The sequence below is a fragment of the Salvelinus alpinus genome, chromosome 14, assembly GCF_045679555.1.
Source record: "Salvelinus alpinus chromosome 14, SLU_Salpinus.1, whole genome shotgun sequence".
Classification (NCBI taxonomy): Eukaryota; Metazoa; Chordata; class Actinopteri; order Salmoniformes; family Salmonidae; genus Salvelinus; species Salvelinus alpinus.
In genome coordinates, this window is record NC_092099.1 from 39,575,495 (window position 1) to 39,594,776 (window position 19,282).

General features: G+C 42.6%; 1 protein-coding gene across 3 annotated transcripts in view; it reads left to right on the forward strand.

The window, feature by feature from the left end:
* The first annotated feature begins 334 nt into the window (after positions 1-334).
* Positions 335-19,282, forward strand: part of LOC139538910 (unconventional myosin-Ib-like) — a 136,312-nt gene continuing 117,364 nt past the window's right edge. For all 3 annotated transcript variants that reach the window (XM_071341476.1, XM_071341477.1, XM_071341478.1), the window contains exons 1-2: positions 335-502; positions 18,882-19,027. In XM_071341476.1, coding sequence (XP_071197577.1) covers positions 18,902-19,027 — 126 coding nt within the window. In that variant the 5' untranslated portion in view covers positions 335-502; positions 18,882-18,901. The remainder of the gene's footprint in view (positions 503-18,881; positions 19,028-19,282) is intronic.

The following is a 19,282-nucleotide window of genomic DNA, read 5'->3' on the forward strand; positions in this document are numbered from 1 at the left end:
GCTTTCATTAAACTTTGTAGCCTGTCCCTCATTTACTCAAGTGTTTCCTTTATTTTGGCAAATAGCCTACCTGTATCTCCTATCTGTGGCAATGATGTCCATGATGATTTGAAATTGTCACAAGATGGCGGTATTGCACTGATAGATGTGTTTACTGCCAATGAGTTATGATAAGCTTAAACGGCTGTGCATCTGAGAATTTAGGACGTTTTTTTTTTTTTATCTCGCTCTCTTACTGGTGGTGATTAACGTTGAAGGACGCCTAGCAGCACTTTGTGCAGCCAGCCGCTCCCTATGCCCGTGGACCCGTAGTCCTTATCCACCTCAGTGCTCAAGTGGAAGTCCTCCTAGCCGGATGAGAGACGGGTCCAGGCACGTTCACAACGCAGATAACTAAAAAAGACAACGGGAATAGAGGAGCGTCTTTTCAACTGAAGGGATATTCCCGGGATTCTTCACTTTCCTCCAGAGTGGATTAAGGGACAACATTTCCAATTCAGAGGCAAGTAGAATATTATAATTTCACATGTGCCACACTGTGTAGACTAGCACATAAAATGCTAGCCTTACATCTAGTGTTTGCAACTTTTTTTGTATCACTTCAATGTTACTTTGTAGCCTAATTGACTATTCCGCGTTGGTTGCAGAATCTGAGAGAATCGGACTAAACCCAAATGATATTACGTGTCTATGCAGTAGCCTTATTCCCCATTATTTACACTGCAGTCACTAGTCCCTGGGCGTTTATGGTGAAGGTTTTAACATATTTTATTCTGTTCTTCCTTAGTTGATTTGTCCTACTTGTGCAACTCTAATGCCACGTAACATTTTGCGTTAGACTACCCCCTAAATGTTTGACGCATCCTTGCTTTTTTGTCTTTGAATACGTGTAGTTTGTTTGGTTGGCGTAATGGTTTTGCAATACTTTTTTACTGATAATCGTTTCTGACCATTCATTCCCTGAGCCCTTGTTCTATTTCGGGGGGGGTGGGGGGGTATTTTTTATTTGCGAAGAGATTGGTAAACTACTCTCAGGAGGGGTGGTTTTACTTTCGTTACTTGTCTCCCCTCGTCCAAACCTATGGCGATTGTGTATTGTTAATCAATAATGTGAACATCTGCTGTTGCGCTGAAGCAGAACACAACGTTGAGAGAACGGTGCTTTTATTGAGATTTGTAGGACAAGGGTGAAGAAAGCTGTGCAACTTTTCTAAGACAAAGTAGATGACTTGTCGTAGATTTCATGCACTCACGTGGCTATGTTAGTGTCCTTACTGTGGTCCACACTTCACTAGCCTACAAGAATGTGATTTCACACACAAATAATTTACTTTAGTTGCAGACACTTTGAAATAGCCTACCCTTTTAATGAATTAGACACAACCTACAGTGATTGCATGACTTTTTGATTTTTTTACTGTACTTACTGCCTACTGTACCACGCCATCAACTTTTTAAAGCATAAAAATATTTTTTTTGTTCTCTGAGAAACATCCCAGAGGTTCTCTACTTTTCCTCCTCCTGTGAGTCCCTTATTACAGTCTATTCAGAAAGTATTCAGACCCATTTACTTTTTCCACATTTTGTTATGTTACAGCCTTATTCAAAAATGTATTAAACTATATTTTTTCCTCATCAGTCTACACACAATACCCCATAATGACAAAGTGATAACAGGTTTTTAGAAGTTTTTGCTTTGTCATTTTGGGGTCTTGTGTAGATTGAGGGGGGGGGGGGAAACAATTTTAAATGTGGAAAAAGTCAAGTCTGAATACTTTCCTAATGCACTGTAGCAGGGGCCAGACATCCATATGACCTTGGAATTTTGGATCATGGAAGGCCCAATAACATGAACAAAAATTGGTTTAGGTCTGCATTTTCTAATGTAGCTTGGTAGTTCAGATGCAACCAGGGTCTGGGTCTCATGTGATTTTAATTTTAAGTACTGGAACCTCACAGGGATTTGAACCCAACGTCTCTTGTCACTGTGCTTCATACAAAGGAGAATTGCCTCCTGTTTTGTTTTCTGGACTCAACTTTGTCTGTTTAGGGAATAGGTTATTCTGTGTCACACAGCATGCCTAACAACAGAAAGGGAAAGCCCAATTTAAAAAAAACAACAACTTTCTAGTACCCTTGAAGATCAGTAGCTATGTTTGAAATGCCACTACAGAGTGCTGCTATCAAAGACACTGGTTCAGATGAACTAATTGATTCCAGGCTGACTGCTCATACAGGTCATGTATAGTCTATTATAGATAGGATAAAGGATCTATGCTATAGTCTCTTCAGCTGTTCACTGCCAAAAGACCAAATTGAATTGCTCATAAAAATACCAAATGGACATTGTAGTTATGACAATGGGGAATGGCACACTCAGCCCATGTGCACCATAAGTCTATCCAGCAAGCCAAGAACAGTTCCCCTTTTCTCTATTACTGTGGTTTCATCAGCTATGACACTGCCTTCATGAGCCTAGTCACCTTTTAATTAGTGGGACTGATCAAACAAACAGGCATATGTGGATGGTGCGGCGCTGCCCCAAAGTTTGGGGAGTTTGTCTCAATGGCTGTTTATTTACCCACCTAGGGACAATATATCGGAAGCACAGCTAGGTGAATTGCTTTTGATAAGGAAATTAGTGTTGTCTCATTTGTATCTTGCTATTTGTCTAGTATTTGCATAGTTTATGCCAGTGTTTTCCACCATTATTTGTGTTCGGCAGTGGTCGAAAAAGTACCCCATTTTCATACTTGAGTAAAAGTATAGATATTTACTCAAGTGAAAGTCACCCAGTAAATTACTACTTGAGTAAAAGTCTTTGGTTTTAAATATACTTAAGTAGGGGAGTTTCAAAAGTAAAAGCAGAAGTAAAAGTAAATTTAATAGCTAAAATGTACTTAAGTATCAATAGTAAAAGTATAAATAATTTAAATTTCCTTATATTAAGTAAAGCAGACGGCACCATTTTCTTGTTTTTAAAATGTATGTATAGCCAGGGGCTCACTCCAACACTCGGACATTATTTACAAAAGCAATTGTATTTAGTGAGTCTGCCAGGCCAGAGGCAGTAGGGATGACCACGTGTTCTCTTGATAAGTGTGTGAATTTGACAATGTTCCTGTCCTGCTAAGCATTCAAAAGTACTTTTGGTTGTCAGGGAAAATGTATGGAGTAAAAAGTACATATTGTCTTTTGGAATGTAGTGAAGTAAAAGTTGTCAAATGTAAAGTACAGATATCCCCAAAAACGACTTAAGTAGAACTTTTAAAGTATTTTTACTTAAATAACTACAACCAGTTAGCAAGTCGGAAATGTCCTAGTTCCGACTAGCACGTGAACACAGCATTAGCTCTGCCCCAAGAGGTGGTTGTGAGGGTGATGGAGAGGCTCAACTCTTCTGTCCACTTCAACTGTGAGAGATCGATACATATACAGTTGAAGTCCAAAGTTTACATACACTTAGGTTGGAGTCATTAAAACTAGTTTTTCAACCACTCCACAGATTTCTTGTAAACAAACTATAGTATTGGCAAGTCGGTTAGGACATCTACTTTGTGCATGACACAAGTAATTTTTCCAAAAATTGTTTACAGACAGATTATTTCACTTATAATTCACTGTATCACAATTCCAGTGGGCCAGATGTCTACATGCACTAAGTTGACTGTGCCTTTAAACAGCTTGGAAAATTCCAGAAAATGGTGTAATGGCTTTAGAAGCTTCTGATAGGCTAATTGATATAATTTGAGTCAATTGGAGATGTACCTGTGGATGTATTTCAAGGCCTACCTTCAAACTCAATGCCTCTTTGCTTGACATGGGGAAATCAAATTTACTTATCAGCTGATGTAAGAAGGGCTTTATATCTGTGCTGTACAGAAACCCAGCCTAAAACCCCAAACAGCAAGCAATGCAGGTGTAGAGGCACAACCTAAATCAGCCAAGACCTCAGAAAACATTTTTTGACCACCACAAGTCTGTTTCATCCTTGGGAGCAATTTTCAAACGCCTGAAGGTACCACGTTCATCTGTACAAACAATAGTACGCAAGTACAAACACCATGGGACCACGCAGCCGTCATTCGGCTCAGGAAGGAGATGTGTTCTGTCTCCTAGAGATGAATGTACTTTGGTGCGAAAACTGCAAATCAATCCCAGAACAACAGCAAAGGACCTTGTGAAGATGCTGGAGGAAACGGGTACAAAAGTATCTATATCCACAGTAAAAGGATTCCTATATTGACACAACCTGAAAGGCCGCTCAACAAGGAAGAAGCCACTGCTCCAAAACCTCCATAAAAAAGCCAGACTACGGTTTGCAACTGCACATGGGGACAAAGATTGTACTTTTTGGAGAAATGTCCTCTGTTCTGATGAAACAAATTGAACTGTTTGGCCATAATGACCATCATTATTTTTGTAGAAAAAAGGGGGGAGGCTCGCAAGCCGAAGAACAACTGTGAAGCACGGGGGTGGCAGCATCATGTTGTGGGGGTGCTTTGCTGCAGGAGGGACTGGTGCACTTCACAAAATAGATGGCATCATGAGGAAGTAAAATTATATGGATATATTGAAGCAACATCTCAAGACATCAGTCAGGAAGTTCAAGCTTGGTCACGAATGGGTCTTCCAAATGGACAATGACCCCAAGCATACTTCAAAAGTTGTGGCTAAAGGACAACAAAGTCAAGGTATTGGAGTGGCCATCACAAAGCCCTGACCTCAATCGCATAGAACATTTGTGGGCAGAACTGAAACGTGTGAGCAAGGAGGCCTCAAACCTGACTCAATTACACCAGCTCTGTCAGGAGGAATGGGCCAAAATTCACCCAACTTCGTGTGGGAAGCTTGTGGAAGGCTACCTGAAACGTTTGACTTAAGTTAAACAATTTAAAGGCAATGCTATGAAATACTAATTGAGTGTATGTAAACTTCTGACACACTGGCAATGTGATGAAAGAAATAAAACCTGAAATAAATAATTCTCTACTATTATTCAGAAATTTCACATTCTTCAAATAAATTGGTGATCCTAACTGACCTAAGACAGGGAATTTTTACCACGATGAATAAATGTCAGGAATTGTGGAACTGAATTTAAATGTATGTAAACTTCCGACTTCAACTGTATATTTATGAAAGCCCATTCCCTGTTCCCTGAGCATTCCCTGTTTCATCATAGAATGCTCATGTTCTAAAGGGGAATGTCAAAGTTATATCTGGGAATGATTGTGTTCCATTTCCCTTGGTGCTAGCTGTTCCTGGTTGGCATCTCCAATATGTAGAATGTTGGATAGGCTTTTGGTAAATGTTTTTCAAGGATGGGACCATCACAGGAGGAGGCTACATATGTAGGGATATCCTCTTTACTACTAGAAGTGGTATAGGCTGACAGACTAGTGTGTTTCCTATGTTGTTTATCTGACTCAAACAATTCATTAAAAAATACGTACCTTATCAGCAAGGGAACAGCAAGATGATTTGTTGAAGGGACTGTCAGTCACCAGATTTAAGATTTGTACAAATTGAAACCCTTGAACTCCTGTGTAATGCCTCATCTCCCTACAGGAAGTATTACTGTTCAACTTGATTCAATGCTACTAAAATCCAGGGCAGCTGCTTTTCCCATTCAGTTGCTGAAACTAAGCCTCAGCAGAGCTACATACTGTACTGTAGCCCACCGACAAGACTTCACTGCACAAAACCTGCAAATGTAAGGTACATTCATTGAGGTAGTGTAGTATTTAAGTTTGCTCTCTCAGCTTGTGTGTGGCTGGCAAACCTAGAACATGTTGTGTCACAGAAGTATTTTGTATCCAATAAATCAAGGAATGGGGGGCACTATGAAGTTAATGGCAATAACCTGGCCTCCCACAGGGCAGCATAGGATGTTGTGGCTGTGCGTGTTATACCCTGTTATGGCAATACTTTTGAGAGGGAGAGGCACATGTGCAGGGAGTGAGAGTGTGGAGGGAGGCAGGGACTGGGACCAGGGGTATTAACCCTGTGGGGTGGTTAGTTGGTAGCTAAAATCCATCAGGTCTGGTGCAGCACTTGGATTGAACAGGACAGCCCCCATATAAACATTTCAAGGCAGGGCCACGGCATAAAGGGGCGTCGTAGAGGAACCCTTATTTCCACTCTCGCACTACACAGCTGATTCAAATAATCAAAGCTTGATGAGTTGTGTAGTGATAGGGCAACATCCAAAATGTGCACCCAAGGGGGGCCCCAGGACCAAGTGTGGGAACCCTGCTCTAGCAGACCAACAGCACACCCCGAAATCATCTGCAGCAGTAGTGATCATCACTTGAGGCTAACAGGGCTCATTGGGTGGACTAGTGGTGATTGTGAGGGAGGTAGGGACCACTACCCCGCTGTCTCTCACTGTCAACAAGGCAAATAGATTTGCTGTGTGGTGGTGGTGCTCTCTAGTTGGGACCTTTTTGTTTGTTGGGAACAGGCATGGTTGGTTGCTTTGCTGAAGGGAAAACGAGAGTAAATAGCTGGTCCTAACCTACCCTCTATAAAACACCTCCAGCAAAAATGACAACCATTTATTTAATATTAACTTTCAAACTAATGTCAAGTCCTAATAAATTCCCTGTTGCCCCAGGAAGGACTGACTTCGGCTCTGACAGGGAATGTTAAAGCTGTAGACTATAAGTTGTTGTTCATGAATATGTTTTGCTGTACCAAGTCAATTACCCTTTTATCAGCACTTTACATTCACTTTCAACTAGGGATGCACGATATATTGGATGTCAAAGCTGCTGTGCATAGTATACCTATATAACGTAGATACATGACGTAATGATGCCACGTAAAATTTTGCACTACACGTGCATCACAGCATTCCTGACCTAGCCCACAATGTCTGCTGTGTGGATCGAGCAGTCAACAAGTCGAGCAGTCATTTGAAAGGGTAAGACAATTTAGGCGAGACAACTCAAAGGCGAAATCCATTAAAGCAAATATATTTTTTTTAAAGGATTTTTTTAATTTCACCTTTATTTAACCAGGTAGGCTAGTTGAGAACAAGTTCTCATTTACAACTGCGACCGTGCCAAGATAAAGCAAAGCAGTGTGACACAGACAACAACACAGAGTTACACATGGAATAAACGATAAACAAGCCAATAACACAATAAACAAGTCAATGACACAGTAGAAACAAATAAAGTCGAAATACAGTGTGTGCAAAAGGCATGAGGCGGTAGGCAATAAATAGGCCATAGTAGCGAAGAATTACAATTTAGCAGATTAACACGAGTGATAAATGAGCAGATGATGTGCAAGTGGAGATACTGGTGTGCAAAAGAGCAGAAAAGTAAATAAAAACATTATGGGATTGAGGTAGGTAGATTGGGTGGGCTATTTACAGATGGACTATGTACAGCTGCAGCGATCGGTTAGGTCCTCAGATAGCTGATGTTTAAAGTTAGTGAGGGAAATGTAAGTCTCCAGCTTCAGTGATTTTTGCAATTCGTTCCAGTCATTGGCAGCAGAGAACTGGAAGGAAAGGCGGCCAAATGAGGTGTTAGCTTTGGGGATGACCAGTTAAATATGCCTGCTGGAGCGCGTGCTACAGGTGGGTGTTGCTATGGTGACCAGTGAGCTGAGATAAGGCGGGACTTTACCTAGCAAAGACTTATAGATGACCTGGAGCCAGTGGGTTTGGCGACTCATATGAAGCGAGGGCCAGCCGACTAGAGCATACAGGTCGCAGTGGTGGGTGGTATAAGGTGATTTGGTAACAAAACCGATGGCACTGTGATAGACTGCATCCAGTTTGCTGAGTAGAGTATTGGAAGCTATTTTGTAGATGACATCGCCGAAGTCGAGAATCGGTAGGATAGTCAGTTTTACTAGGGTAAGTTTGGCGGCGTGAGTGAAGGAGGCTTTGTTGTGAAATAGAAAGCCGATTCTAGATCTTATTTTGGATTGGAGATGTTTGATATGAGTCTGGAACGAGAGTTTACAGTCTAGCCAGACACCTAGGTATTTGTAGTTGTCCACGTATTCTAGGTCAGAACCGTCCAGGGTGATGATGCTAGTCGGGCGGGTGGGTGCGGGCAGCGAACGGTTGAGAAGCATGCATTTGGTTTTACTAGCGTTTTAAGAGCAGTTGGAGGCCACGGAAGGAGTGTTGTATGGCATTGAAGCTCGTTTGGAGGTTAGTTAGTACAGTGTCCAAGGAAGGGCCAGAAGTATACAGAATGGTGTCGTCTGCATAGAGGTGGATCAGGGAATCACCCGCAGCAAGAGCGACATCATTGATATTTATACAGAGAAAAGAGTCGGCCCGAGAATTGAACCCTGTGGCACCCCCATAGACTGCCAGAGGCCCGGACAACAGGCCCTCCGATTTGACACTGAACTCTGTCTGCAAAGTAGTTGGTGAACCAGGCGAGGCAATCATTTGAGAAACCAAGGCTGTTGAGTGCCGATAAGAATACAGTGATTGACAGAGTCGAAAGCCTTGGCCAGGTTGTTGAAGACGGCTGCACAGTATTGTCTTTTATCGATGGCGGTTATGATATCGTTTAGTACCTTGATCGTGGCTAAGGTGCACCCGTGACCGGCTCGGAAACTGGATTGCACAGCAGGGAAGGTACGGTGGGATTCGAAATGGACAGTGATCTGTTTATTAACTCTGCTTTCAAAGACTTTTTAGAGAGGCAGGGCAGGATAGATATAGGTCTGTAGCAGTTTGGGTCTAGTGTCACCCCCTTTGAAGAGGGGGATGTCCGCGGCAGCTTTCCAATCTTTGGGGATCTTGGACGATACGAAAGAGAGATTGAACAGGCTGGTAATAGGGGTTGCAACAATGGCGGCGGATAGTTTTAGAAAGAGAGGGTCCAGATTGTCTAGCCCAGCTGATTTGTACTGGTCCAGGTTTTGAAGCTCTTTCAGAACATTTGCTATCTGGATTTGGGTGAAGGAGAAGCTGCGGGGGGGAATTGTAATGGAATTATAATGGAATTCATTGCCCTTGACAATCAATCGTTCTCGGCCGTGGGTGATGTTGGCTTTCGTCGACTGGTCGAGCAACGGTACACACTACCAAGTGCGTTATTTTTCAGATCTTGCCCTACCGGAGTTACACAGTAATAGCATCACTGCTTTTAGTTTCACGAAATACATACTATGGAACGCCGTTTGGGTCTTTGCGTGTCAAAGAAAGATACAGTAGCACTGTCAAAGCTGTACAAAAACGTCTGCAAACAACGGCCTCGAACGATGTGTTTACAGTACCCGCGTTGGAAATAAAGCATTATTTGTTCGACCGCAACTTCTGGGGTAGCTAGCTTTAGCTTGGTACCTAACTAGCACCAATACAACCAGCCTGAAAACAATGACCAGTAGAAACTGCAGTCATTTTTATTATTCTTAGCATTGATTTAGGAATCCTTGTAAGTATTGTTGTTTGCCTATTGAAACAATAAATAGCTAGCCAGCTACTTAACCCTGTTGCCCAAAGCTAACGTTATAAGCAGCCAGCTAGCTTCATCTGGCTAGTGACGGACGACCGGATCGGGTTGTGTGTTGTTAAGCTAGCCACAATAAGGATTAGGCACAAGAGGAATTTCCAGTTTAACTTCAAAATAAAAGTACGTCATTGACAGGGATGCAAATTAATACAAATTGTAGAATTATACCATACTCCTATTTATGAAGGTTAACCGCAAAGTCCACTATTGTGGCTAATCTGTATTGTGGCTAGCGTCACATATATGGATCCGACCACCATTAATAAAATAAGAACTGTCTTATATATTAGGGTTATTTTAGATAACTAGATTGTCGGTTTTGCTATGTTTTGGGGGACGAATACTGTTTGCACCATGAGGTAGCTATGTTTTTTTTAATGACCAGCACTGTAGGTGCGCGAGACAACTTTACCAGCATCATAGCAATCGTATCGATGAATCGTCATGACATATGTATGAAATGCGAGTGATGGTGTAATAACTACTTAAAAGATTAATGAAGGCGGTAAATTATTATGTGACGTGCAGTCATATTCAGATCCTGATTGGTCAACAAGCTTATTTGACGTGTATCTTTTTTGACACGCAAAGACCCAAACGGCGTTCCATAGAAATTCTGGTTTAGAATGAAACGACTGAACAAATGAACAACGAAATGGCACAGCAAGTAAGTGAAAGAAATAGGTTTTGATTATGTTTTACTGGTAATGGGAACATGCATAAATGCCAACAAAATAACTTTTTGGTGTGTGTGTAACCTTAACTAGGCAAGTCAGTTGGGAACAAATTCTTATTTACAATGACGGCCCGCACGACGCTGGGCCAATTGTGCACCGCCCTGTGGGACTCCCTATCACGGCTGGATGTGATACAGCCTGGATTCGAACCAGGGACTGTAGTGACACCTCTTGCGCTGAGATGCAGTGCCTTGGACCGCTCTGTGTGTGTGTGTTAACTATTTAACTGTACTAGAATGCTTAAAAGATGACTAAGATGTCATATCGGTACATCACTACTTTCAATGTATTATGATTATTTATGAGTTGTGTGTCTTTTGACCAGACTTGTTGCCTAACCTTTGAGTTTCTAAGGAGTATCTATGTTTCTATGAATGTTATTTCTAAGTGTCTCTGTCAGCTCTACTGTACAAGGCTATTCCACTGTAACAGAATGATGCTGAAACTAAGATTTTTCACTTTAAAATGTATGTCACACAAAAATCAATGATTGCAAAGTTGAACCATACAACTCTGTGCACAAGGACGACTTAACAATTTCCACTAACACTTTTAGAAACACATTTACTTGAAAAGTGCAGATGCATATTTTGGTAACAGAATGATGGCACATAGCACCAACTGTCATTCTGTTGGTGGCAAATTCTCAGCGGAAATTTTTAAAAGTAGTCCTTATGCATAGAGTTGTATGGTTTAACTTTGCAATCATCGGCTTTTGAAAAATCTGAGTCTGCATCATTCTGTTACCGTGGACTTGCCCTATATCAGATCATGTTGTTCTTGACTGTCATGGCCAGCAGTATTCTTTTTAAAGAATTACAGTTCTAATAGGCTAGGTGTAATTGAGCTAGACATTACAATTATGATTATTTTCTGAAGGAGGAGTATATTGTATTCAGTTGCATGACTCGCCAGAGCGAGTTTACCACACAAAGTAATGTCATTTAGGAGAAATGGGCCTGTATTATGTTCTCGCTCTCTGACTGTACTCTGATAGACCGGTTACTGGAGTCAACCGCACTAATGTTGTGCAAACACAAGTATGATGCACAGATCTGGAATCATGGCCAAATGCCACTAGTCCCTATATAGTGCACTACTTTTGACCAGAGCCCTATGGGTAGTGTACTATAGTATGTAGGGAATAGGGTGCCATTTGTGATGAAGCCATGACCAAGTGCCAAGATGCTTAATCATTCCTTCCTGATAACGATCACAACATGCATCATTTCAAGTCGAATGGCCTTCTGAGCACACTAAGTATTCCCATGATGAATCCAGATCCACTCCTAGAGAAATCCTCTCACCATCACTGTTTGTCAGTTCATTCAGTGGCGTTAAGCAGTTTATAAATGCAGAGAAGGAGGAATGATACACACAACTCCATGCTCTAGTATTGCAGGTCATTGTCCTAGCCTTCCGTTCCTCTTATCCTCCTCCACCAACCCCCCTCCCAATGATGCATCTCTCTCTCCCTGCTTTACTAAAGCTCCTCAGCATGCCTTACCGACTGCCTCGTCTCTTTGTTTTTAATCGCTGTGATTGCCAACAAGCTGTGATGTTATCTCACAACCCACACAACCTCTGTCCCTACCATGGGATTTGCAGTCAATTAAATGCAATAATGAACTTTATCATTTGTTTGCTTAAGCTGCACTATCATGCAAAGGTAGACTGGTGCTTAGGTTCGTCTGGCTCGTGGTGTATCATACTGATTACGAATGTTTTTGTTGACCTTTTTTAATTTGTTTTTCATTTAGATTACATTTATAAAGGTGAAATTGTAGTATGGTTGAACATGTACATCAGGCTTCCTTTCAAGTCAATATCCAGCAGCTAGACATTTTTAATTTGGCACTATGCTTTGCATAGTTACATTTTCTTTTATATAGCCTTGTGTGTGTTGCTCTGCCCGAGGGTGTGACGGACTGAATTCTTTCACACCACGCTATGTGAGTGGAAATCTCTTATGCCCCCAGTCCAGGAACCTTTAATTATACATTATTTTCGCTGCTCTCATCTTGAAATATGGGGCAATGTCAAACGCTGGAGGTGAGCCAGCACCAATATTATCTAGGTGACTTGTTTTGTAACCCCAGGACCAAGACCTACATGTAACAGTCATTTGAAGTAGACATTTCATATGGCAAAAGCTTTTTTTGATATTTTTAGGCCATGTAATTGAGTTTCTCTTTAATCTTATGGATTATGAATGAGTAAGATGCTTAATATTTTTGTCATACTATGAAATCTATTTGTTGTCGGGACAGAACTGATTTGCTAATGCACTGTAAACTCATCCAATTATGTACATACCCAAATCCTAAGTAGATTTGATCTACAGTTTGACAACACCGCATTGTTTTACTGATTCTCTTGAATTGGCAACAATGTCCGTCCCCCCCCCCCCCCTCTCGATAGGATTCGATATGACAGGCAGGCTGCTCCATGTTCAAGCAGTCTCTTTAATGTGGATCCCAGGAAGAATAGCTGCTGCCTCGACAAAAACAACAAATGCATCAATAAAATAGGGTAGTGTGGCTGGCTGCTGCTGGCTCCTGCCTGGCAGGGCAACAGCTCATCCAGATCCTTGTTGAAATCATGAAAAATATTAGCGGAGCAATTCACTCTCAGCTGAAGCTTAAGCCGAAGCTGACATCATACTTTGTATTATTCACAGTGCTTATTCACAGTAGAATAGTTGTTTGATATAGGCTATTTACTTGTCTTTTTTTGGGGGGGGGGCACTTCACAGGAAATGTAATGTTTGATATTTGATTGGAGATGGTGAATTAGTCCCAAAGGTATGGCCCATAAATTAGCAGCAGTAAAGCATACACCAGAGGAGGCTGGTGAGAGGAGCTATAGGAGGATGGGCTCATTGTAATTAATGAAACTGAGTCAAACATATGGTTTCATATGTTTGATACTGTTCCATTTATATATTATTCCAGACATTAAAATGAGCCTGTCCTCCTATAGCTCCGCACACCAGCCTCCACTGGTATGCACCTAGACTAGGCAGTCCCATCCACAGTAGCTGTGGTCTGTTATAAGCTACAGCAAGTCAGGGTCTTATTCATTAGGACACGCAGTAGCAAAATGTGTTTGCATGAAAATTAATGTTTCTTATTGGACAATTCCAGGTAGTCCCTTCACATTTCAGTCTGTGTTGCCTAATGAACATGGCCCAGAGCAGCTGTGGCCTGTTTCTCAGCTACAACCAGAACGGGTGTTGTCTAGCTACCACCAGGTGCAGCGGGGTTCTTCCTGTTAATGTATATTACCTTCCTGCTCTAAATGCTTTTGTGGATTATTATTTCCTCAATTAGTTTGAGAGGGTCCATCTGGTTTAAACTGAGGCAAACCACTCTGCTGTTGTCCCATATCTTCCCACCCAACCCACTGTGAACAGGTAGGCTAATGATGACTGACAGAAGACGAGGCTTACAATTTCAGTTAAACTGGTTTATAACTAAACAGTCTATTTGCGACGATTATAATGGAGCCGACATGTATTAGATAAATAAAGTTCTAAGATATTTCCTTAGAATACATTTTGTTTTCTTGAATTTCCTGATATTTAAGCAATTCAGCTGTTAGCTGCCATCTACAGTGCATTCGGAAAGTATTCAAATCCCTTACATTATTTCACATTTTGTTATGTTAATGCCTTTTTTCAATTTTTATTTTATTTTTAAATGTCCTCACTTGTCATTATGGGGTATTGTGTGTAGATTAAACAAAAACAGGTTTTTAGAAATGTTTGCAAATTGTATAAAAACTGAAATAAAATGTTTTACATAAGTATTCAGACCCTTTACTCAGTACTTTGTTGAAGCACCTTTGGCAGTGATTACAGCCTCAAGTCTTCTTGGGTATGACGCTACAAGCTTGGCACATCTGTATTTGCGGTTTCTCCCATTGTTCTCCGCAGATCCTCTCAAGCTCTCAGGTTGGATGGGGAGCGTTGCTGCGCAGCTATTTTCAGGTCTCTCCAGAGATGTTCGATCGGGTTCAAATCTTGGCTCTGGCTGGGCCACTCAAGGACATTCAGAGAATTGTCCCTGAAGCCACTCCAGCATTGTCTTTGCTGTGTTCTTATGGTTCTTGTCCTGTTGGGAAGTGAACCTTCGCCCCAGTCTGAGGTCCTTAGCGCTCTGGAGCAGGTTTCCATCAAGGATCTCTCTGTACTTTACTCTGTTCATCTTTCCCTCGATCCTGACTAGTCTCCCAGTCCCTGCCGCTGAAAACATCCCCACAGCATGATGCTGGCGTCGGGATGGTGCCAGGTTTCTTCCAGACGTGATGCTTGGCATTCAGGCCAAAGAGTTCAATCTTGGTTTCATCAGACCAGAGAATCTTGTTTCTTACTGTCCTCCAAGAATCTTGTTTCTTACTGCCCTCCAAGCGGGCTGTAATGTGCCTTTTACTGAAAAGTGGCTTCCGTCTGGCCACTCTACCATAAAGGCCTGATTGGTGGAGTGCTGCAGAGATGGTTTTCCTTCTGGAAGTTTCTCCCATCTCCACAGAGGAACTCTAATGCTCTGTCAGTGATCATTGTGTTCTTGCTAAGTTTGGCCGGGAGGCCAGCTCTAAGAAGTGTCTTGGTGGTTCCAAACTTATTCCATTGAAGAATGATGGAGGCCCCTGTGTTCTTGTGGACCTTCAGTGTTGCAGAAATATTTTGGTACCCTTCCCCAGATCTGTGCCTCAACACAATTCTGTCTCGGAGCTCTGCGGACAATTCCTTCGACTGCATGGGTTTTTCTCTGACATGCACTGTCAACTTTGGGACCTTATATTATATAGAGCTGGATAGCTAGACAGACACAGGTTTGTGCCTATAATGACCATCATTATGTTTGGAGGAAAACGGTGGAGGCTTGCAAGCCGAAGAACACCATCCCAACCGTGAAGCACTGGGGTGGCAGCATCATGTTGCGGAGGTCCTTTGCTGCAGGAGGGACTGGTGCACTTCACAAAATAGATGGCATCATGAGGGGAATTATGTGGATATATTGAACCAACATCTCAAGACATCAGTCAGGAAGTTAAAGCTTGGTCGCAAATGGGTCTTCCAAATGGACAATGACCCCAAGCATACTTCCAAAGTTGTGGCAAAATGGCTTAAGGACAACAAAGTCAAGGTATTGGAGTGGCCATCAAAGCCCTGACCTCAATCCCATAGATAAACTGTGGGCAGAACTGAAAAAGCGTGTGCGAGCAAGGAGGCCTACAATCCTGACTCAGTTACACCAGCTCTGTTAGGAGGAATGGGCCAAAATTCACCCAACTTATTGTGGGAAGCTTGTGGAAGGCTACCTGACACGTTTGACCCAAGTTAAACCATTTAAAGGCAGTGCTACCAAATACTAATTGAGTATGTGTAAACTTCTGACCCACTGGGAATGTGATGAAAGAAATAAAATATGAAATAAATCATTCTCTATACTATTATTCTGACATTCTTAAAATAAAGTGGTGATCCTAACTGACCAAAGACAGGGCATTTTTACTAGGATTAAATCTCAGGAATTGTGAAAAACAGTTTAAATGTCTTTGGCTAAGGTGTATGTTTAACTTCCGACTTCAACTGTATGTCGTGAAGCTAATAGCAGTGACTCTATTCCTGTGTAAGTCCGGTAGGGCAACATCTGAAAAATAACGCACTTGGTAGTGTGTACCGGTGCTCGACCAGTCGGCGAAAGCCAACATCACCCACTACAGAGAACGGTTGATTGTCAAGGGCACTGAATTCCATTCTTGGCTTTAATGGATTTCGCCTTTGAGTTGTCTCGCTGAAAATGTTCTTGCTCTTTCAAATGACTGCTCAACTTGTTGAATGCTCGATCCACACAGAAGACATTGTGGGCTAGGTTAGGAATGCTGTGTTGCACGTGTAGCGCAAAATTGTACGTGGTGTCATTACGTCATGTACCTACGTTATATAGGTATGCACGGCAGCGCTGACATCGGTTTTTAACATCGGCGTTAAACTAGATGTTGCGCTGATACCGACGTTGTCATTTTTCGTCCGATAGCGATATCTTGCATCCCTAGTTGGAATTGTTTTTCCCAACAGAGCAGTCAGATTTTTTCCCAACAGATATTGGATTATGTCGTTTTTGCAGAAATCTTTACAGGTTACTATGAATTAAGCCTCATGTGTTTGCATTACAAGCACTTGTTGACTTAGTTCTGGGCCCTTTTTCTCAATAGCATCTTAATGTAATAGTACTGATCTAGGATCAGATTTGCCTTTAAAGTCCTAATGAATGAGTTAGAGGGTGGACCTGATCCTAGATCAATACTCCTACTCTGTTTTATGAGTATGGTCCCTGGACAGGAAAGGCAGCTGAAACTAAAACTGCTGTCTCTGTGGGACCTGAAAGCCTGAGGTCTCCAGAGGAGCTCTTGATCAGCCAATAACAAACAGTTCTAAACATATCCCGCAGAGTTTATTTTGAGCTGGCTGTGTTTGTTCAGCGGCGGTTTGGTTTGGGCCCGTTTCATTGGCTGCTCCCTCTGCATGTTGAAATCCTTCGAGTCGGTGGACTCGACACAGTGGACTTGAGAGATTCCTCTGTGAATTATGTAATCGATGAACGGACCTCACACTTGACTTGTGGGTGGGCCATGAACGTCTGCTTTGCTTGAGAGAGGCAGGGTTGGGTTTGCTCCTCAAACTGAGGCTGCGTTCCAAATGGCACCCTATCCTCTATATAGCGTGCTACTTTTTACCAAAGGGCCATATGGGATACACTGACAAAATCTGAAAGTAAAGACCCGATTCGGGTTCAAATGGTTGAAATGACCTCCGAGGCACAAAACCTGGGGAGCGCAGGGCAACTTCCTTTCTTTTACACACACAGAAGTATGTGACACCCCTTCAAATTAGTGGATTCGGCTATTCCAGCCACACCTGTTGCTGACTGGTGTGTGTGTGTGTGTATAGAATCGAGCACACAGCCATGCAATCTCCATAGACAAACATTGACAGAATGGTTTCACTGAGGAGCTCAGTGACTTTCAACATGACACCGTGATATGCCATCTTTCCAACAAGTCAGTTCGTCAAATTTCTACCATGCTAGAGCTGCCCTGGTCAACTGTAAGTGCTGTTATTGTGAAGTGGAAACGTCTCGGAGTAACAATGGCTCAGCCACGACGTGGTAGGCCACACAAGCTCACAGAACAAGACCGCTGAGTTCTGAAGCGCGTAAAAATCGTCTGTCCTCGGTTACAACACTCACTACCGAGTTCCAAACTGCCTCTGGAAGCAACGTCGGCACAATAACTGTTCATCGGCAGCTTCATGAAATGGGTTTCCGTGGCTGAGCAGCCGCACACAAGCCTAAAATCACCATGTGTAATGCCAAGCCTCGGCAGGAGTGGTGTAAAGCTCACCGCCATTGGACTCGGTGGCAACGCGTTCTATGGAGTGATGAATCACGCTTCACCGTCTGGCAGTTCGACGGACGAATCATCTGGGTTTGGCGGATGCCAGGAGAATGCTACCTAACCCAATGCATAGTGCCAACTGTAAAGCTTGCTGGAGGAGGAATAATGGTGTGGGGCTGTTTTTCATTGTTTTGCTATGCGCCCACTAAGCCCCTTTTTGATCCAGATAAAACCCTGGGTAATATTTAGAAAGCAGGGGAGAGATCAGGAGACAAAGACACTGCTGGGGGTTGCGGTTTTTCTGCCTCTTTCCCTGTCCCCTGTGGACACTAATCCTAGCGCTATAGGGCTGACGATAAAGAGGCCTAGGGCCACATTCAAGGCCTTTATATCGGGGATTTGCTGTACCCCAAACTCTGTGCGTTGTTGTAATAGAGGGGCCGGGGTGAAGCGACATGCCCATCGTCTGTTGTCTACAGTTCTCCCGTTTTAACCCAGTCCTTTAGATCAGCAGTAACAACCTACCACGATGCACAAACATGGGATTCTAGGTTGGTTGGGCTTGTGTTTTTCCAAAGGTGACTCTTGTAATATTAGCATAGTTATCACACTAACTGTAAACAAGCTGTGAACATTTTTTGTTTTTACCTGCATCACACTGTACTGCACATAGTTGCTGCCATCATTCTGGGGAAACCAGCACTGTTCTGTAGACATGCATTTCACACTATGCAGAGCAGTCTAAGACGGCCATTTGTAGAAGTCAAATACCATGATGGACCTGGATGAGGCAAGTTAATGTGAGGGGATTACAGAAATTGGATCAGCAGGTAGCACGCTATCTGTTCTGGAGCGCGATGGGTCGGAAGGGGCACTGACGGACTGTCCTTGACACGAATCATCCAGACAGACCACAGCTGGACTACTAGAAGTGGACTATGGACATGGGAGGCTATAGACTTCTATAAGGTGGTGGACTGCCAATCAAGCCCTCCTGTGTATCACTATTCCACATTAGATTGCCACTGCACGAGGATGAGTGCCTAATCATACTTTGTCTAAAGAGTAATGCGTTCACCTAAACAATAATGACAGAAGTTCTAGAGTTATGCATTGACTGACAGATGATAATGTCATCTGAAGCAACTACATACTTTTGCTACCAAATATTGTAGGCACATCCATGTTATCTTGTTTCAACTCTGTCTGTATAATGTATTAAATGTGTTACTTTTCTCTACAGGGGGGATTGCTGATTCCAAAATGGAGGTGAAGACGTCACTTCTAGACAACATGATAGGGGTGGGGGACATGGTCCTGCTAGAACCCCTCAACGAAGACTCCTTCATCGAGAACCTGAGAAAACGCTTCGACCACAATGAGATCTACGTAAGTTCTCCCTCATCTAGTCTGGGTAGCCATTTGATTAGCTGCTCAGGAGTCTTATGGCTTGGGGGTAGAAGCTGTACACAGCCTGGAAGTGTGTTGGGTCATTGTCCTGTTGAAAAACAAATGATAGTCCCACTAAGCTCAAACCAGTTGGGATGGTTTATCGCTGCAGAATGCTGTGGTATCCATGCTGCTTAAGTGTGTCTTGCAATCTAAATAATTCACTGACAGTGTCACCAGCAAAGCACCATCACA